This window comes from Anoplophora glabripennis, unplaced genomic scaffold, assembly GCF_000390285.2.
Source record: "Anoplophora glabripennis isolate ALB-LARVAE unplaced genomic scaffold, Agla_2.0 scaffold283, whole genome shotgun sequence".
Taxonomy (NCBI): domain Eukaryota; kingdom Metazoa; phylum Arthropoda; class Insecta; order Coleoptera; family Cerambycidae; genus Anoplophora; species Anoplophora glabripennis.
The window spans coordinates 151078-168845 of record NW_019416379.1 but is presented as its reverse complement, the minus strand read 5'-3'; the positions used below and the strand labels follow the sequence as shown (position 1 = coordinate 168845).

General features: G+C 32.7%; 1 protein-coding gene across 1 annotated transcript in view; it reads left to right on the top strand.

Annotated features, from left to right (window-relative positions):
* Window positions 1–4963: 4963 nt before the first annotated feature.
* The window catches only part of LOC108909069 (general transcriptional corepressor trfA), an 84595-nt gene continuing 71790 nt past the window's right edge, over window positions 4964–17768 (top strand). The window contains exon 1 of the mRNA XM_018713306.1: window positions 4964–5027. Within this exon, the coding sequence (XP_018568822.1) occupies window positions 5007–5027 (21 nt within the window). The 5' untranslated portion in view covers window positions 4964–5006. The remainder of the gene's footprint in view (window positions 5028–17768) is intronic.

Here is a 17768-nt window from a genome sequence, read left to right as displayed (position 1 = left end):
AAAACATAAGTCACACTTAGACTTTTATGTAGAAGCTTCACCGTATTTGCAACACTTTTTTATAATAATATATCAGCAAAAATGATTAAAACTAGGTAGCAATTGTTCCTCTTGCTATCCTTTACTTCAAAAAAAAATATATTCAACACAGCAAACAGTAAAGTCTACATTAAGGAAAATAAATTGTAATAAATCGTTAGTTTTTCCTAAAAAAATTTACACCAGTATGATTTATAAATTGCTCTGCCCTCTGTCGTAACAATTATGGTTTATCTCGCTTAAACTGGTAGTAAAATATCTATTTAATGTGAAATTATATACACCACATAAGCTGTAAAGTGTCTATTTACATGTAATATTATAACTTTCAACGAGTCAGTCCTCTTAAAAGTTATTGCATCGTTTTAATGTCTTATGTATTTGCCAGTAGATACGAAATTACTTCAGTTTATACATTTTTTAACACCACATGCATTCTAAAAATATGAAAAAAAAACGGTTGTTCGAAAATTATAAGCGAAAAATGTAGGTACTAAAATACTATTTGCTATTGTGAAAAGTCGAAAATTATTATTATAAGTTAAATTATGATAAATTTTCTGTATACATTGGTTAATTTACGAATATTTAAAAACACAACACAATCGCGAAAAACTTTAAAGAGCGAGATCTATAAATTTATTTTCAAAAACGTCTGCTCTCGGAGTTACATCCCTTTAAAGGGATATACTCAGTTATCAAAAAGCTTTCCTACACTGATATTTTTCATCTGCCATCCCCGAAATGAGTTGCAAATTGCAAACCTAGATGTTTCTCATTGTATTTTTTACTAAGTTATAAATGCAATTCAAAAAATGCTTTTTAAAAACTTTTCTCAGTTAGAAACTTTTCTGTCTCTTGCATTTTTCACTGACCTTCATCAGAAACTTCTATTCTGCGACGCACTGTTTGGTGAACACGTTCGAAAATGCCTGAACTTCATCGAAAATTCTTCAAGGCGCGATAAAGTGATTCCATTGTTCCTCCAAATATTCAACTGGGATCATACAAACCAATTATTTAAGATATTCCCAGGGAAAGAAATCGAAAGTTTAAATATCCTATCTAATAATTTCGATATGTAGCATCCGAATTCTGTTCAACAGCTAAAGTGATTTGGCTGGAGCACTGTTGTGCATAAACAACATTAGCTGTCTTAATAAAATAGAGACTTCTCCACACAGTGTTGGCAGTTTTTCAAGAAAACTGCGATAAATTTCTCAAGTCAATCTGCGGGGAAGAAGGAATAAGCCAATCAGAAAGTCTCCAACAATTCCGATCCGCACATTAAGAGAAAACTGACATTGATGAGGGCTCTCTGTTGTCCATATGTCTATATGTGTTATGAAAATTCATTATGGCATCCCTTGAGAAGCTAACATCTTCGACAAAGAGTATTTGTGCAAAAAATCGAGCATTGTTCTCTATTCTTTCTTTCATCTATCGACACATAGACACTACTTTAAGTGGAAAATCATTGAGTAAAAGTATTTGTAGACGCTAAATATGACAAAATAATTTTTTTTGATTCCTACAAACTGATGTGAAGCTAATGCTAATGTGTGAGAAATTGTCCTAGTGCCTGTTATTGGGTTATCTGCGATTTCTTTAAGCAGCTATTCTTCCATTTAAGAAATAATTGTTTTAGGATGTCCATTTTCGGTGATAAGTTTTTTAAAACTCTTGGTTTTACCAAGATGCTAATGTAAACGATTAAACGTCATATAATGCGCTATAACACGATCTGGATAAGGTTCTTCATAAAGGCGCCTGGCTGCTACTGCGTTGCCGTTAGCAATACCATGAACGAACACATCATTATTTGTGAGTTTACCATTATAAAGACCGTAAGTTGTGCACGGAAACACCTGTTGTATTAAATGAATTAACAGATGCACAATGACAACTATTGACGACAGCAACTACAGTATTATTTTCAAATCCTTGATCCTATTTAGAAGAAGAAAACAGTGTGGTATAGTCTTTCCGATCTCAATTGAAGAACCAATTGGTTGGCAGTATGTACCAGATTCGGTCGCTGATGCAGCAACTCGGCATTGAAATATTTGAAAAACTTGTTCCCATATTTATTTAGCCACACCCATATACAGGTCTGGTCGCCCAGTTGAAAAATGAGCGCGCGTGCAAACGCGGCACAAACACAGCCGCACTGGGCGACCTGGACATAAATTCAGTTGTCGACAAATGGCCTAGCAGTGCAGTGTAGCAATGCGGAATTTGGTGTGATTCAGGTAATTTTAATTTATTTGAGCACCTTCTATTAATCATTCATATTACAATAAGAGAGATATTTTGTTTACTAATTTACAACATGGCATTTTGGAGACCTTTTGAAACGGAACAAAACGAAATTTACTATCAATACAGGGTAGGAAAGTACCGTTGGTCTATCTGAAGTTACGTGAGAGCGATAAAGTAAGCCATAGAAATCCATGCGATAGAGAAGGATGGCTATAATGAAGGCCTCTCATAGTCGCCGCCCGTTTCGCCCTTCCACAAATAAGATCCACTTCTTATTTGTGGGAGGGCGAAATGGGCGTTGCCTATTAGACGCCTTCATTATAGCCATCCTTGTCTATCACATGGATTTCTATGGCTTACTTTATCGCTCTCACGTAACTTCCGATAGACCATCGGTACTTTCCTACACTGTATAATAAAATTGTTTGAGGACATAAATAATTCAAATATGTTGTTGGTCAAATGAACATACATATAGTAGAAATTTTCTACACATTATATACAAATTATTATAATTTTTTACCGTTAGTAGAAAACTTTTTTAGAGACGCCTATGAAACTCATTAAATTTTATTGCTAGGCGTTTTTATACATGTTCAACTGACTTCAGAAAGACTATAAAAGGAGATGTGAAATGATGTTGTTATAAGTTTAAAATAAAAACCATTATTTTTTGGTACTTTACACGTATTTTATAAACTTTTTTTTTTGCTGAAAAAACAAAACGGAACATTTTAGTGAAAAGATGTAAGAAACAGACACATTTTTAAGTGAATCAAGTTTTTAAACGACATTTCTTGAATTGCACAAAAACCCCATAAAAAGAAGCAATGAGAAAAGGGTTATAATTTTCAATACCTTTCAGGGGTTGTAGATGATTAAAAATATTAGTATCAGAAAGCCGTGGACATGGCAAAGTAACATCTCTAATTTTGTTTTTTCTCTAATTGTGTGAAACAAAAGAAAATCTTAAAGTACGCTTTTAAAGGGGTGTATCTCTGAAGGCAAAGGTTTTTAGATGTTAGAGACCCCCCATACTTTTTGGCAAACAATCGCTTTTTAAAATGTTTTTTGAAATATTGAAACACCCTGTACAGTGTCACAAAACATTAAACGCGTTTAAAAAGTATCGATCTATTTTTTTCCCTGCAGCTTCTGGGAACTTTATATTCCTCATAATTTATTCTTAATCACAGTGAACATTTTATTAAATATTTCGAAATTTCTGAAAAATGATATTTTTTACTCATAAATTAGAAATTAAAATAATTGGTTTTTTTACAGTATTTTGCATTCTATTTTTTAATCAAATAGGTCATTAGTCAAAAGAAAGAATTAGGACGGAGATATTAAATTTATAAAATAGTAATTTTCGCCAAAAGAACACATTCCAAATTCTGTCTACGAAGAAATTTTTCGACTTCTAAAGAAATTTATTAAAGATTCCCCACATTTCTTGATTTATTGATAATATCCTTTAATTCACAGATTCTTACAAAGTTTCCTATTTGACAGAAACCCTACAGGAATTCTAAAATGTCTAAAAACACCAATTAATTTCACAACTCATCGTTTACAGTATATCCACATGCTCATGCAGTAATTAGTAACAACGCCCCGTGCGCCTAAAAATAGAGTGTGACTCCGATTTCGCTGGAGAATTCCATGCGAGTGTTGTACATTTTTTTAATAATAACAAGTCCTGCGTCGCATCAGATCGTAACAATTTTAATTGCGGCGTGTTCGGCTGGCTCAAACAACGCTGAAATTTGATTAGGGTGTTAACACGAAGTCAAGTCATTCCTCTCAAGAATTTTACTAATGAAAACGATATTAATGTAACCGCACGGAGGGGGAGACGAAATTTATGTCCCCTGGAAGACGAATTGTGATGAATGCGGATGGCGCGGAACCCCGAATAACGGGGTACATGAGTAATGGATTACTTTTGGGGTCTAACAGTAATTTTCGATTCTGTGCTAGAGCGAGTTTACTTGGTTATTTCGGAAATACAAAATCTAATTCACATGAGAATACATATTCAAAAACTGTGTGTTTATACTGTTATAGATTTAAGAGGTCAATATGTATTTGTACATGAATTTTCAAATAAATTTCACAATCAGAATAATGATGCGATTTCGATATGGTGTTCAATATTTTTCTTAAAAATATGTAGTGTCTATTAAAGTCCAAACCAAATTATTTGTCGAGAATAAACTAGCAGTTCAACATTTGCAAAATATAAATAATCAGTTTTCCTAGAAATCGTGGATTATTTTATTAATTTTTATGTAGTTGTTGTTTGATAATATTCAATAATGACTTTGTAAAATGAAAATTACAATAACACATAAAAGACGAGCTATATGAATCGATCTGTACTAATAAATTTTTCGTGAACGTCATCCAATATTTACATTTTCATCGAAGTGCCCTAATGATACGCCCATGTTCCTGTTTCTCTGTCGCACGCAATATCGTCAGTTTTAGTCCAACAAGCTCGCTATCCAGTTCATTCATCCAGAAAATTGATCGTTTCTTTTGCGGGTGGATATTGTTTAAACATAAACATACAGAGAGGCGCGTTTCACGGTATTTGTATTTTTATTTTACGCTTAGTGCGGTTCAGTGATGGTTTGTACTTTAAACTGAATGTTTTTTCGATATTATTCCATACTGACTATAATTCTTTCAGAGGAGATATGCTAAAAATAGATCCATGTGTAAGTTTTAATTTATTTAATGTGTTTCATGATTTCAGCGTTTATACAAAAATATATTTTTTATAGTTACTTCTAGGTACATTAATGTGAGAAAAATTCTTAACATAACTGAAACTTACAAGTGTTATACAGGACGACAAAAGGATAGTCTAATAAATTTCGAACGTTGGCAATACTTCAAAATCAAATCAAAATAAAAGATCCTTTAAAGCTTTATAGCTCGCTTATAACGCATTTTAGAGGGAATATTTTATAGAAACTTTTTCTCATATTTTGACATGTTCTACCACCTCGTTTGTTACACTATTTTGTGTACCCTGTATTTACTAGAATATCATCAATATTTTTCTTTCTTTTCCTGTTATTTGAAATGATTACATTTAAAATTGACGAAGTAATAGATCGATTGATCTTGCCTGCTTTACGAGCACTCTGATATACAGGGTGGGTCACCAGTAACGCCTCGGTCGCTAGGGACCAAACGGCAAATGTTACAGAAACCTGTGTAGGTGGGTACGTGTAGGTTAATTACAGCTACATTTTGAAAATATTCTGAAATATACCAGGAATATACCATGAAATATTCCAGGTGTCCAGGAAAAACGTACCATATCAAAGTTATGTTTTTTTAAATGCAACACCCTGCATTTTACTGCATTTTTGAAAGCACCATAGGTGAACTTTATTAAAGGTTATGCATGCATAGGACTTATTGTTTGTGAGATATTTCAATTTTAGTGAAAATGCAGGCTTAGCGTAGAAATTGAATATTAGCAATAAAATTATTTTAAGGAAGCAGCTTTGCAGAGTGTATTTTAGATCCTTGAAGTTATACATTATTATATTTGTCTTCACCTAGTATTGTACAGGGTGTTCAAAATACTGCCGAATACTTCTCTCAACTTTAAACAGCAATAACTTGGTTATTTTAAATGGGACACCCAGTATGTTTTTACTTTGGAAGTTGGGAAATTTAAAACTCTTTCAAACTGTGTATAGGTTCTCGATACCTATCTCTAACGGTATTGGAAATATTTGTGCCGTTTCGTTTTTTATCAAATTTTTTTGTAAGATATATCCACGTGTCTTTATCGTTATCTTTATTGAATTGGTTTGGCTTGATGGTGTCTCTTTAAATATAAAGAGAAAAATGAGGATGCAATTAAATGGCGCACCTACAAATTTTTTATATTCATCGAGAAATTATTTAAATCGAAAATTTAGTAATAAATGGATAAGTAAGAATGGTGCTTGTCAGTGGCCACCTAGATATCCATACCTCACCATAATGGACTTCTTTGTTTCGGGCTATATAAAAAATCTTGTACACTACTTGCGATGATATGAAGGAAAAGATTAGAGATGTACTTGCCACAATCACCCCAGATATTCTAAGATTTCTAAGGAATGTGAGATTATTATTTGAAGATAGAATAAGATGCTGTATTCAAGAGAATGGTTATCAATTCGATCATCAATTAAAATTTTTCGTTTCTTCTAAAAGTAAAATATCCTTTAATAAATATGTTTTATGTTGTTCCTAATTAATTTAATTTAGTTACGTACAACAAACATATTTATACAAAATTTATAACTTTTTATAATTATTCCGCTTATAAAATAATATTTTTTATTAGAGAACTTTCTTGAATGCTGTCATGATTGACGCTTTACAAATTCAATAAAGACCTCGATAAAGACACGTTGATACATCTTACAAAAAATTCGATAAAAAACGAAACGGCACAAATATCTCCAATACCGTTAGAGATAGGTATAGGGAACCTATACACAGTTTAAAAGAGTTTTAAATTTCCTAACTTCCAGAGTAAAAATATACTGGGTGTCCCATTTAAAATAACCAAGTTATTGCTGTTTAAAGTTGAGAGAACTATTCAGCAGTTTTTTTAACACCCTGTACAATACTAAGTGACGACAAATATAATAATATATAATTTCAAGGATTTAAACACTCTCCAAAGCTGCTTCCTTAAAATTTTCACTAAAATTGAAATATCTCACAAACAATAAGTCCTAGGTATGCAGAAGCTTTAATAAAGTTCACATATTTTTTACGGTGCTTTCAAAAATGCAGTAAAATACAGGGTGTTCCATTTAAAAATACATAACTTTGATATGGTACCTTTTTCTGGACACCCTGTATATTTCAAAATATTTTAAAATAATCGCCATAATCAACCCACCTAAACAGGTTTCTATAACATTTGTCGCTTGGTCCCTAGCCACCGAGGCGTTACTGGTGGCCCACCCTGTATGTACATATTTCACATAAAATTCACTTAAGGCCATTAATGTTTACTTTTATATGTGCTACATATTTTAATAATACAGTAAACGTGTCGTAACAATAAAAGTTAATGTGAAATTAGGGCATAAAGGCGCATGTTGAAAAATTATATGGAAAATAATAATAATTGTTTTGTTCATTAATAAAGCACTATAATTGCTTTTATTTATTGTGAAACTCGGCCTATTTTCTATTTATAGAAACGTGTAATAGCAAAGTGTCTATACGAATAGTTTTATGAAGAAAAGAAATTGTAAATAAAGGTTTCCAATTTGCTGGAATAATTTCATGTAATAATACCAATTTGGGATCGTATGAATACTTTAATTATACTTTAATTGCTAGTTTGAGTTATTATTATCGAACGAATTTTACACACTCATCTCGCTAAAATCACAAGATACAAGAATATTTATCAGACAGCTCAATTTTCATTACTGGAGTCTTCTCCAATGGCAAACAAATTATTTCACTGACTGGAACAAGAAAACTAAACCATAAAAGTTTTATTTATACTTGTCATGCGCAATTCCTCCAGCTAGATAGAATAATGCCCTCGAGAAAATTACTAGGATATATTTTGATTCCCAAGGCGATATTCCACACAAAGACTGACCCAATTTTATTGTTGAAAAGGAAGCGAATAACAAAATCTGATGCAGACTCAAGGAACTGATAAAATGACCTGGACAACTTTAAATATGTTTCCCGTGGCTGTTAGTAAATTGAATATTAAGCATCTGAACTCCAGCAAACATCGTTAGAACGTGACATTGAAACATAATGAACAGTTTTTCCAGATGATTAGAAATAATACGGTAAAGAGAACACTGGAACTTCTCCAGATAGAATTAAATACTTCTGTAAAGGGAATTCTCCCATTCAGTGAAATGTAGAACACTCGCAGTTTGTTGCGGAAAATTTCTGTTAATTAACCGTGTATTGTTTTCGTCACGTACACCTAAGGCACGAAAACGTGTCTTTATAATCAATATTGGATATTCATTCGATTTACCCCAAGAACTAACATTGTAGTTCGAGCAGTACCGGTTTCAGGAATGTTTGAATAATTGGCCGTTGAATATAAATGTTCAAAGGAGTCACATTTAAAAAATGGTGTAGTTGGAATAGATTTCCAATTTATTTTAACTAACGTTTGTCATAATGTGGATACGCATGCCGCAAGTGACCCATTTTTAAGCATTACGTCAAGAGCGCCAGCAGGACGCCGCCGGACGCACCAGCGTTCCAGGAAGGGTCTACAGCGGACTGGCGCCGGCGACCAGATGCGTACTCATATACCTACGGTACGACCGACTCCACACACAGGGACTCTCCAACGAACACTCTCCCCGTCAACACGTCTTTTTCTATACAACTTAAGTTTTCAATAAAATACTTCATAATTACCGTTGAGAGAGCGTTTTATTCTTGCTGTATAGCGAAAGCAACTCTCAATAACATCTGAAACGTCCTCTGGAGAATAGAATTAAAAAATATACAGGATGTTTTGAAAAAATATTTTTTATATATTTAGAATAAATTCAAGGACCGATAAAACATCAAAGAAGAAGGTGTTTTCTGATGGAACCAGGGTATCTCGTCTTATATTTTTAAGACATAGGTTGTAAGGTGATTTTTTTCAATGAAATTTTGGACATCCTTTCCAAAAACCAATATAATGAAATGAATCTGATATATTTTAGTTTTTGAGGCCTGTTGTATAGTGTTGTTCGTTTTTGACCATCTAGCTACGGTCGAAGTTTCTCCGTAACATTTTGAGGTTTTTTACAGTGTATTATAATGTAAAAGTTCGGTCAAAATTATCAGTTAGTTTAAATGTAATAAAAAATAAATGCGGATAACCTTTTTTTTAGTAATTTGATTTATGTACACATACTAGTTTTTATCTTTGTGTTCTTTTTTTTGTGTATTCTGACTTGCCATAAATGTACTATTGTATATCAAATGGTCAAATAAAGCTATCTATCTATCTATCTATCTATCTATCTAAGAAAACGAAAAAGCTACCATTGATTTATAGTACATTCCTCTCTGGACACTCATTAAGAAATAAAAGTTAGTTGACCTTGAGCAAGTTAACTACATTTTTCTTAAAAATGGTGCGTTTTCAGCAATTTCAGCAAATGTGTTTTGTAAGTGTATTAAGTAAAATGGAGTTCTACGTAATATACATTCACTATAGAATACAACTTCAAAAGGCATGTCTAGAAGATTGTCAAAAACTGACAGCACTGACGTATTTACTACCCTTAAAAACTCATCTGTGCCAAAAGATATGGTTAAAATTTGACTAAAAAAAGTAGCCTTTGCCGCCTTGTGTCACAAAAAACGATAAGCCATGGTCCATAGGAAAAAATCTATATATTTTTTCTATTTTATTCTCCCGAATTTACGATACCATTTTTTAGAACACTTTGTATATGATTGTAAAGTCCACCAACCGTACAACAGCTAAAAAGAAAATATTTTTGCAAACTAAAAACTAAAAAGAAAATAATTTTGCAAACTGTATTTGATTTAGTCAAGTTTAAAATTTACCTTGTTTTAATAAAAATAAGCACTACCGAAAAATTTGTCATTTTTTCTAGTTTATTGATATATTTCCAATTGTGACCGGTACTTACTACCTTACTACCCATTTCTACCCTACATATTACATAGTAGAGTAGAATTTGGTAGCTATAATTCACTACTTCCCAATTTTTTTTGTCTCATTTTCTTAGAGAGTACATATAAAGGGTGGTTTTCATCATCTGTCTGACAATTGTTTAATTACTTTATTAAGAATATTCTGCTTTATCTAAAATAACTGTCAGGATAATTCATGTATTTTATGACTACCCATGGTGTAACTGTGGAGTACATTACCTGATAGTAGGCCGTGCAACAATATCCTGACGCCGGCCCTGGCCACGGTCATCGGAAATGTTTGCATTGGAAAAACACGTGCCGGTCGCTTTGATAATTGGATCCCCTAATCCCATGTTCGCGGCAGACGACGACGACGACACAAACTGGTAAACAGAGGACAGACATTTTAAATTCTTGTTCCGGCATAATAGATGCAAATATGCAGCCAGGCGCACTAGTAATTGAATATGGCAGCTGATTGTACTCGCCAGAAATGCGTTTACCACTTCAGTTAAGTGGGAAATTTCCCTTTACAATAGCGCAATTACAATTTATTTGTACTTGGGGCCGAAATGTAATCGCGTAATTATTGGCCGCAGGCTATTTAGTTGATAGGGCATAAAGTGGTATTGATCTGATCGGTTTGATGTTGGGGATAAATGACGCTTTGTTTTTTTTAGCTACAATTAGTGTACATATTACTTCTACAAAATTATACAGTATTGAATCCACCAGATGTCGTTTCAGTTTAGTGAAGTCACTTTTATTCCAGTCTTTTGGCAGTTTTTGACATTTTAGCGCATAGGTTCGCGGGTGGAGTTAAAATCATTAACAGTTCAGACCACAGTATCGCCAAACAGCAGTTTCACTTCGTTTTTGGCACTTTTTTTATTATTTATTTGCTTTGTTGCCACAAACTAGTTATGGATTAGCATTGTCACAGATAAAAAACAAAGAGGAATACGAGAGAGAAAAAAGATCTACAAATGATCATTATACAAACATATTATAACAAAATATATGACAAACCATTGATACACATCTAAAACATTATTCATACAACATAAGTCTAAACTAATTGTAAGTACTCAGCCCGATCTAGGTCTACTTAATTAAATTTACGACAATCTAGTAGTATATTCGAAATTACCTCAATAATCTTCAAATTCTTTTATATTATCAAAGCAATTCGTTGTTAGTAACTTTATTATTTTATTCTGAATAATTTGATTGATTTACTACTTTTTATTTCCGAAGGACGAAGATTGAAGTACTTTTGGCCAGTATTAAACTTATCAATATATGTATGTATATGTTATTTCTATTTCTTGTCGAATAGGTATCTGTATGTGTATGTTTTTTTTAAATCCTTAACGTTTTTATAAACGTAAACCAATATTTTTAATTTGCTTATTTTTTAAAAGGTCGAGTAATTTTTTTTCGATGTTCTGTCTTTATTGGGCCTTCCGAATACTTGGTTAAAATTAATGACTATAATCACCCTGTATATCCCACAACTTATAAACATTTTCTTTACTCTCTAAAACGCACATACTTCTATACATATACCAAGCACTGCATATCTTTTACATTAATGACCCTCCCCAAAAAGAGGGGATAAAAAGTGTACATGTTGCATTTTGTCAATTTTGCGCAAGCTCGAAAATTTAGCGGATTATTTCAAATGAAATTTAATAACTGATGTACTATTAAAAGAGCAAAATTACCAATTATTATTTTGTATATCTAATTATACAACTTGTTAATTGTAATTTATGAGAATACATATTAGATAGTGAATGTAGTGGTTTATTTATATAAAATAGCAAACATTTTTTGAAATTTATCATCTTCATCTTTATCTTCATCATCTTCACAAAAATTCATATAAAAATACACATTATGTACAAATATACATAAAAATTATAACGAGTTATCTACCTTAACTAATACTTATATATAAACAATAATAAAAATAAATTATATCAATTATATTAACCTAAGTGTTTCGTGATTCAAGGTATGAAATTCAATTTGATTTTCTAACATATGCTAAATATCAAGACTTATTTTTATTAAATATACAAAGTTAGTCAAGATCTTAGAACACGGTTTTAGATATAAATTGTCCCTAGGTATTCTTTTTCAAATAAAATAGCTGATCCAGTTTGTGATCCAGTCACAAGTACATTAAGAGTCGTTTCTTTATTTGAACATGATAACGTAAAAACCATGTTTGACCTTTCGCCGTATGTAGAAGATGTGGTATCATATATAGCGGACTTCGTAACTTCACAGGTTATCATTTCTTGTGACATTTACAAAAAATATATAAAGGGAAACTACTCGTCTCCTTTTAGTATATACCAGTAAAAGTTCACCATGAAACTTCTAAGGTTGTCAATGTATCTATTAGAAGTTTACAAAACTAGATACATTTTGTAATAAACACGAAGTCTCATGCATTAGCATGTCCACATATTCATTAGTAAAATTTGGCATAATTCTTGTTAATTTACACCCAAAAAGTATTTAGCTGATAACAGTGACAACTTACAGAAGAGTTAATTGTGAGAACTGGCATGACAGCAGCACACTTAGTTTTTCTTTGNACGTTTTATACCGTTTTTTCAATCTCACGGCTTTGTTATTGCAAATTTCGTAATCGGACCACCGCCATTTTGTAGCTATTTTTATTAAGAACAAAATCATGCCCTAAGCATTTTTTCGTACAAAGTCATCCCGCTGAGTTATTTAAAGAAAACTGTTAAAAAAAAATTTTTCACTATTAAATTGTTAATAACTTTTTTTCCTGATAAAATACTTTGTCAGCAAATTAGCTTGTTATTGTATTCATCATTTGAAGTAGGCCTGTGTAGTTATTTCCGGGTTATCATATCAAGGTTTGACATAGTAGGAACCTCTACCAACTGGACTAGTACTTTTGGCCAGTATAGTGGAAAGATTTTTTTTAATATATATTATTTCTATTTCTTGTCGAATAGATATCTGTATATGTATGTTTTTTTTTTAAATCATTAACGATTTTATAAACGTAAACCAATATTTTTAATTTGCTTATTTTTTAAAAGGTCGAGTAATTTGTTTTCGATGTTCTGTCTTTATTGGTCCTTCCGAATACTTGGTTAAAATTAATGACATTATGAGTGAATCACCTATAAACATTTTTTTTACTCTCTAAAACGATGCTCGTTCCGAAGAGGACAGACAGATAATGGCTAGTGACAGACCACGGAATATATAGAAATGCATTTCAATAATGAAAATACCACCAACCAATCAATTGGAATTAAGATACGTCTTAATTATTACAAAAGATAAATTAAACAAACGGGTATCTAAATTGAATATGTATCCACGAAATCTACTATTGTTTAACCCAACCGAGTAAACATTGACTATGCTCCGCTAGATATCACTAGAATGACCAAAAACCTGAAATTCCTATGGACTTTACAAATACCGAACAAATGATTGTTATCCAATACGAATCACGTTAATAAATTTATATTAGAGAAAAAGTAGCCGTTAAAAATAACCTTACAAACTTTTATTGCGGTTCGTTCCTCAAGTCGGGATAATGCTTTATTCGCGACATACTTGTACAGGGTGTTAGAAGTGCACTTAAAAAAAACATGTTTACTTAGTGCCCTGGAAATATTTGCAAATCCTTATTCAGTTTTAAGGGGGAGTGTATCTTTTACGCATTTGAGCTTTTATGTGACTGCTGGCGCCTGTGTTCGAGTTCGAGTAGACACCCCACTTTTTAATTTCGACGGCACGACTGAAACGCACTGTTATCGTTTAATTTTATGTATACGAATAACCTACATACACCCAAACTACCTCTAACGAACTACCTTATCTTAACAGTGTTCCACTGCAGCATGCAAAAAACCTATTTGAATTAATTAATACGAAATTTCCGTGTCGTTCCCTAAAGAGCCCCGCCGTTACGAAGGGCCCATTACGGCAATTAGTGAATATGATTTAACACCGAAAATAATGACCGTATTTAATGTAGCCCGTTTCTGTTTGGGGAATTGAAAACTGATCTTGAACTCGTTGGAACAATTGGATCTGTTATTTTGCGAAATCCATTATTTCATAAAAATAATTAAGAGATTTATACTAAATGTTGTAAATTTATTCATACAGTTTTAGATTAAAAATTTTGCTGCATGTTTCTGACGTACACAAATACTAAGTTTGATGAAATTGCTTGAATACTTTTTTAATTTTATTTATTTATTTTTTTTATTAGAATAAGTGTCAGAGCCACGTGTTAAACCTCTTTAATAACCTAAGAACTAAGTGTGTTAAAACTTTAATTTTATCATTTCTATTTTATCATGGATATTGTTGTGTGAGCTCTTAGCAAATTTCTCCTGTATAGTCGAAAACCACTCCGGACTTATCAAACCAAAGTAGACGACCATCATAAAGCCCGATGCTGTTGGCAGCGAGTGCCATAATTTCGAATTTTCGAAAGCAGCATGAAATTCACAAAAATCAAGTCACGAACAACGAACGACCAGCGATCGCCGGAATACAGAGAGAACAAAAGTAAATAACAACACCGACGATTTATTTCCAAAATTTACGGATCCATCAAGAGCTGTGATCGAACGTCAACACTGGTTTTCTGTAGTTACTTAACCAGAGCAATGTTCCTGGCTAGTACAAAATACGACTCTTCGCATTGACTTCAACACATTATTTACGTCCTACAGCACTAACCAAACCATATTCTGTATATCAATTAATTATACCAAATAAATACCAAGATCGTATATCTAGCCCAGGCTTTACTAGTCCTACGGTTTAGAAAAAATTGCTCATAAGTCTAAAAACAAAGAGAGTGAAAGGGCACAAAAAAAGGAAAAGTGTCAAGCAAAGATATTCAACCTTCTTTAAGATTCGACTGAAGAGGTTAATTCTGCTTTATAGGCAGTTGCAGAAATATTTGTTCGGTGCTGATAGTATTACAGATTAATGTTAAAATACTGCAGGCAACATGAGACAAAACGGCTCAAAAAAGTTCTCCTCGGTTGCATAACGATCCAAGAGGATACACATTGCTGTATCCAAGCCAATCACGAATGACTTTTAAACACTACTATAAATGAATTGTAGTTAAACAGCAATTTTACAGATTCTAAGGCAACGGTCATTCTTCAGAAAGTCACAAATTGCAGGAATACTGTCGTCGATCAGACTGGTCTTTGGGTGATGACTTCTGCTATATCTCGTCTTCCAGAGAAAGTTTGTACCATAAAATTCACGGGATTGTAAAAAGGCAGATTCCCTGAACTGATTACATAATATTCCTAGACTGGAGGAAGTCCTTTTTTCATCAGGAATTTGATGCGTTGCGCAATAAACCTTGATAAGATGAGTACCCTTCTCCCTTAACCTATTGAACACAGTGCTACTGACTAGGTGAAAGGCTTGAGATAAATACCTACCACCTTCCTATATCCCTACCAACACCCTGTCAAAGCCAAGGCCTAGAACAACTCCGTTCAGCTCCAAAGAGAAAGTCTCATTTATATTGAATCTATCATTTTCTAAAATGAAAGTCGAATGAAAAACCACCCTTAGAACTAATGTATTACTGCTTTTAGTAGGTACAGGAAATCTATTCTTTTATGTTTTTTTATGGATAATCGTAATGACAATCAGTCAATTGTGGACTTCAATTTATTTACTCAGAAACACAGAGGTAATATTTACGACCAACATATTTTTGTAACAGTGAAAAGATGTTTCTGGGGGGTAAGATGGAAAAATATTTCTAACATACTTTGAATAATGTTTTTAGTTACAATTAATTGATCAAAACAATGTTGAATCTCTCAAGCTACTAGACAGAAGTTTAATGAACAGAACTTAAGAATTAGTTGCAAACAATTGCCAATCATCAGACCAATGAGTACTAGCATTATAATGAATGAATTTTCAACCGTTTACAAACGCTATTTCTGATTGTTCGGAGAACAAAACTATTAAATGTGGTTTGTTAACCTTGCGCACGAACTTTCATACATATTTAGGACGCTTCCCCGAAGTTGCCTGACCTCAGTTCCGTCAATCACTTTATCAGTACGTAGGTATATTTGAAGCGCCAGCTCAGCCACATAAATATTTCGTCGACCGTTCTGAAGTTTTACAAATATAAAAGCATTATCCCTCCAAGCAGTACTCCTGGCTTTCTTCCGTATTAAAAGCAGTAAAAATTCCTGGATCTTATGTTTATTATACCATAGCGGGGATATTTTTAGACCAGGCGCTTTCTCTTAGGACTACAAGGTTTTCTGTCACCCCATTGTTTGCGTCAGATGGATGATTTAGTTGGCAATGGGTAATTAAATTTTGGATTAATCTGCCAGCATTCCAAAATTTCATGTATTAGGTGCATCATGCGTGTAAGTTAGAGAATGGAATCGTGATCAAAATTCATGTACCAAACTTTCGAACTCTATAAAAATTGGTATATAAAAAGTCCAATAATAGTACTGTTAACACCTGCCATACATTTATTGTAAATCATTACTGCAAAATTCTTCAAATTACATGTATATTTTCCACTGCCCTCAAATATGTATACTATTACCCTGTTGCGATTAAATGACGCCTTTTCAATCATTAAAATAGTTACGTACCGTAACATTTTCATCGTTATCTTGTTGCAACAGAATCAAACTCTGAAAGCCTGAGTACGTTGCATTTTAAACGGGTAAAACTAATATTTGTTTAAGATTTTCCACACTTTGTGACGAGAAATATTCAACTGGTATACAATTTGCTTGATATCTACTCATTGTCGGTTTACATTCAATAATTTCAATTTTTTCCTTTTGCATACGAAATGATCTAACTCGTTCTGGTTGTTTTCTCTACAGTATTGTTGTAATATGTCCAGTACCTTGGGTTCGGTAAACGAGATAAACAAATTTCCGCAGGGCGGAAAACGACGCGCTGTCTGTGCAGCGTTTTGCTAACATTCGTCGTAGATTAACAACAAATTCGGTGTTGTCACACAAATGTGCGACGTTCTAACACGATTTTTCTAATAAAAGTGTTTATTGCCCGTTTTTATAGCATGATTGCAGTAAAAGGCCTATCGCTAAAAACAAATCTTTTTTCATTATTCATTTCTAACAATATGTTCATATACCCTGCGATTAACACAATTTTCAGTGAGAATTCTAGAGAACTCTTCGATGCAGTAAAAAGTATAGCTGTAGTGGCAACGGCATTGTTTGAGATTGCACCATTAGTTCCGCAAAATTTGATTACAAGTATATATCGCAATTTTTTTTGGAATCATCATGGATGACTTCCAGCCACCATGCCTTTTCAACTTTAAAACATCTCCTCCTGCATGTGCAAGAATTGTTACAGATGGCTGTCTGAAACTATGACGTATACTCCCATGGATTGAGTAACCCCTATTAATTTCGCGTGTTCTGTTGCCAAATCTGTTAAACTTACTGACCAACTTAGGATCGATGCCACTTTCAATTAGGTATTAGCACGTTTTTAATTTTTATATGCTTTTACCATTTCTAAAAAATCTGAACTTGATATATAATTCAAACTTTTAAAAACAGTATCGATTTCAATTACAGCAGTTTATTTACAATCGTTTTATAACAGAACTTACTATACTGATAAAATTTTCAATGGGTGGAATCATGATACTTACAAATAATTGATATAATTCTACAAACATTCACGAAAAATTTGCCATT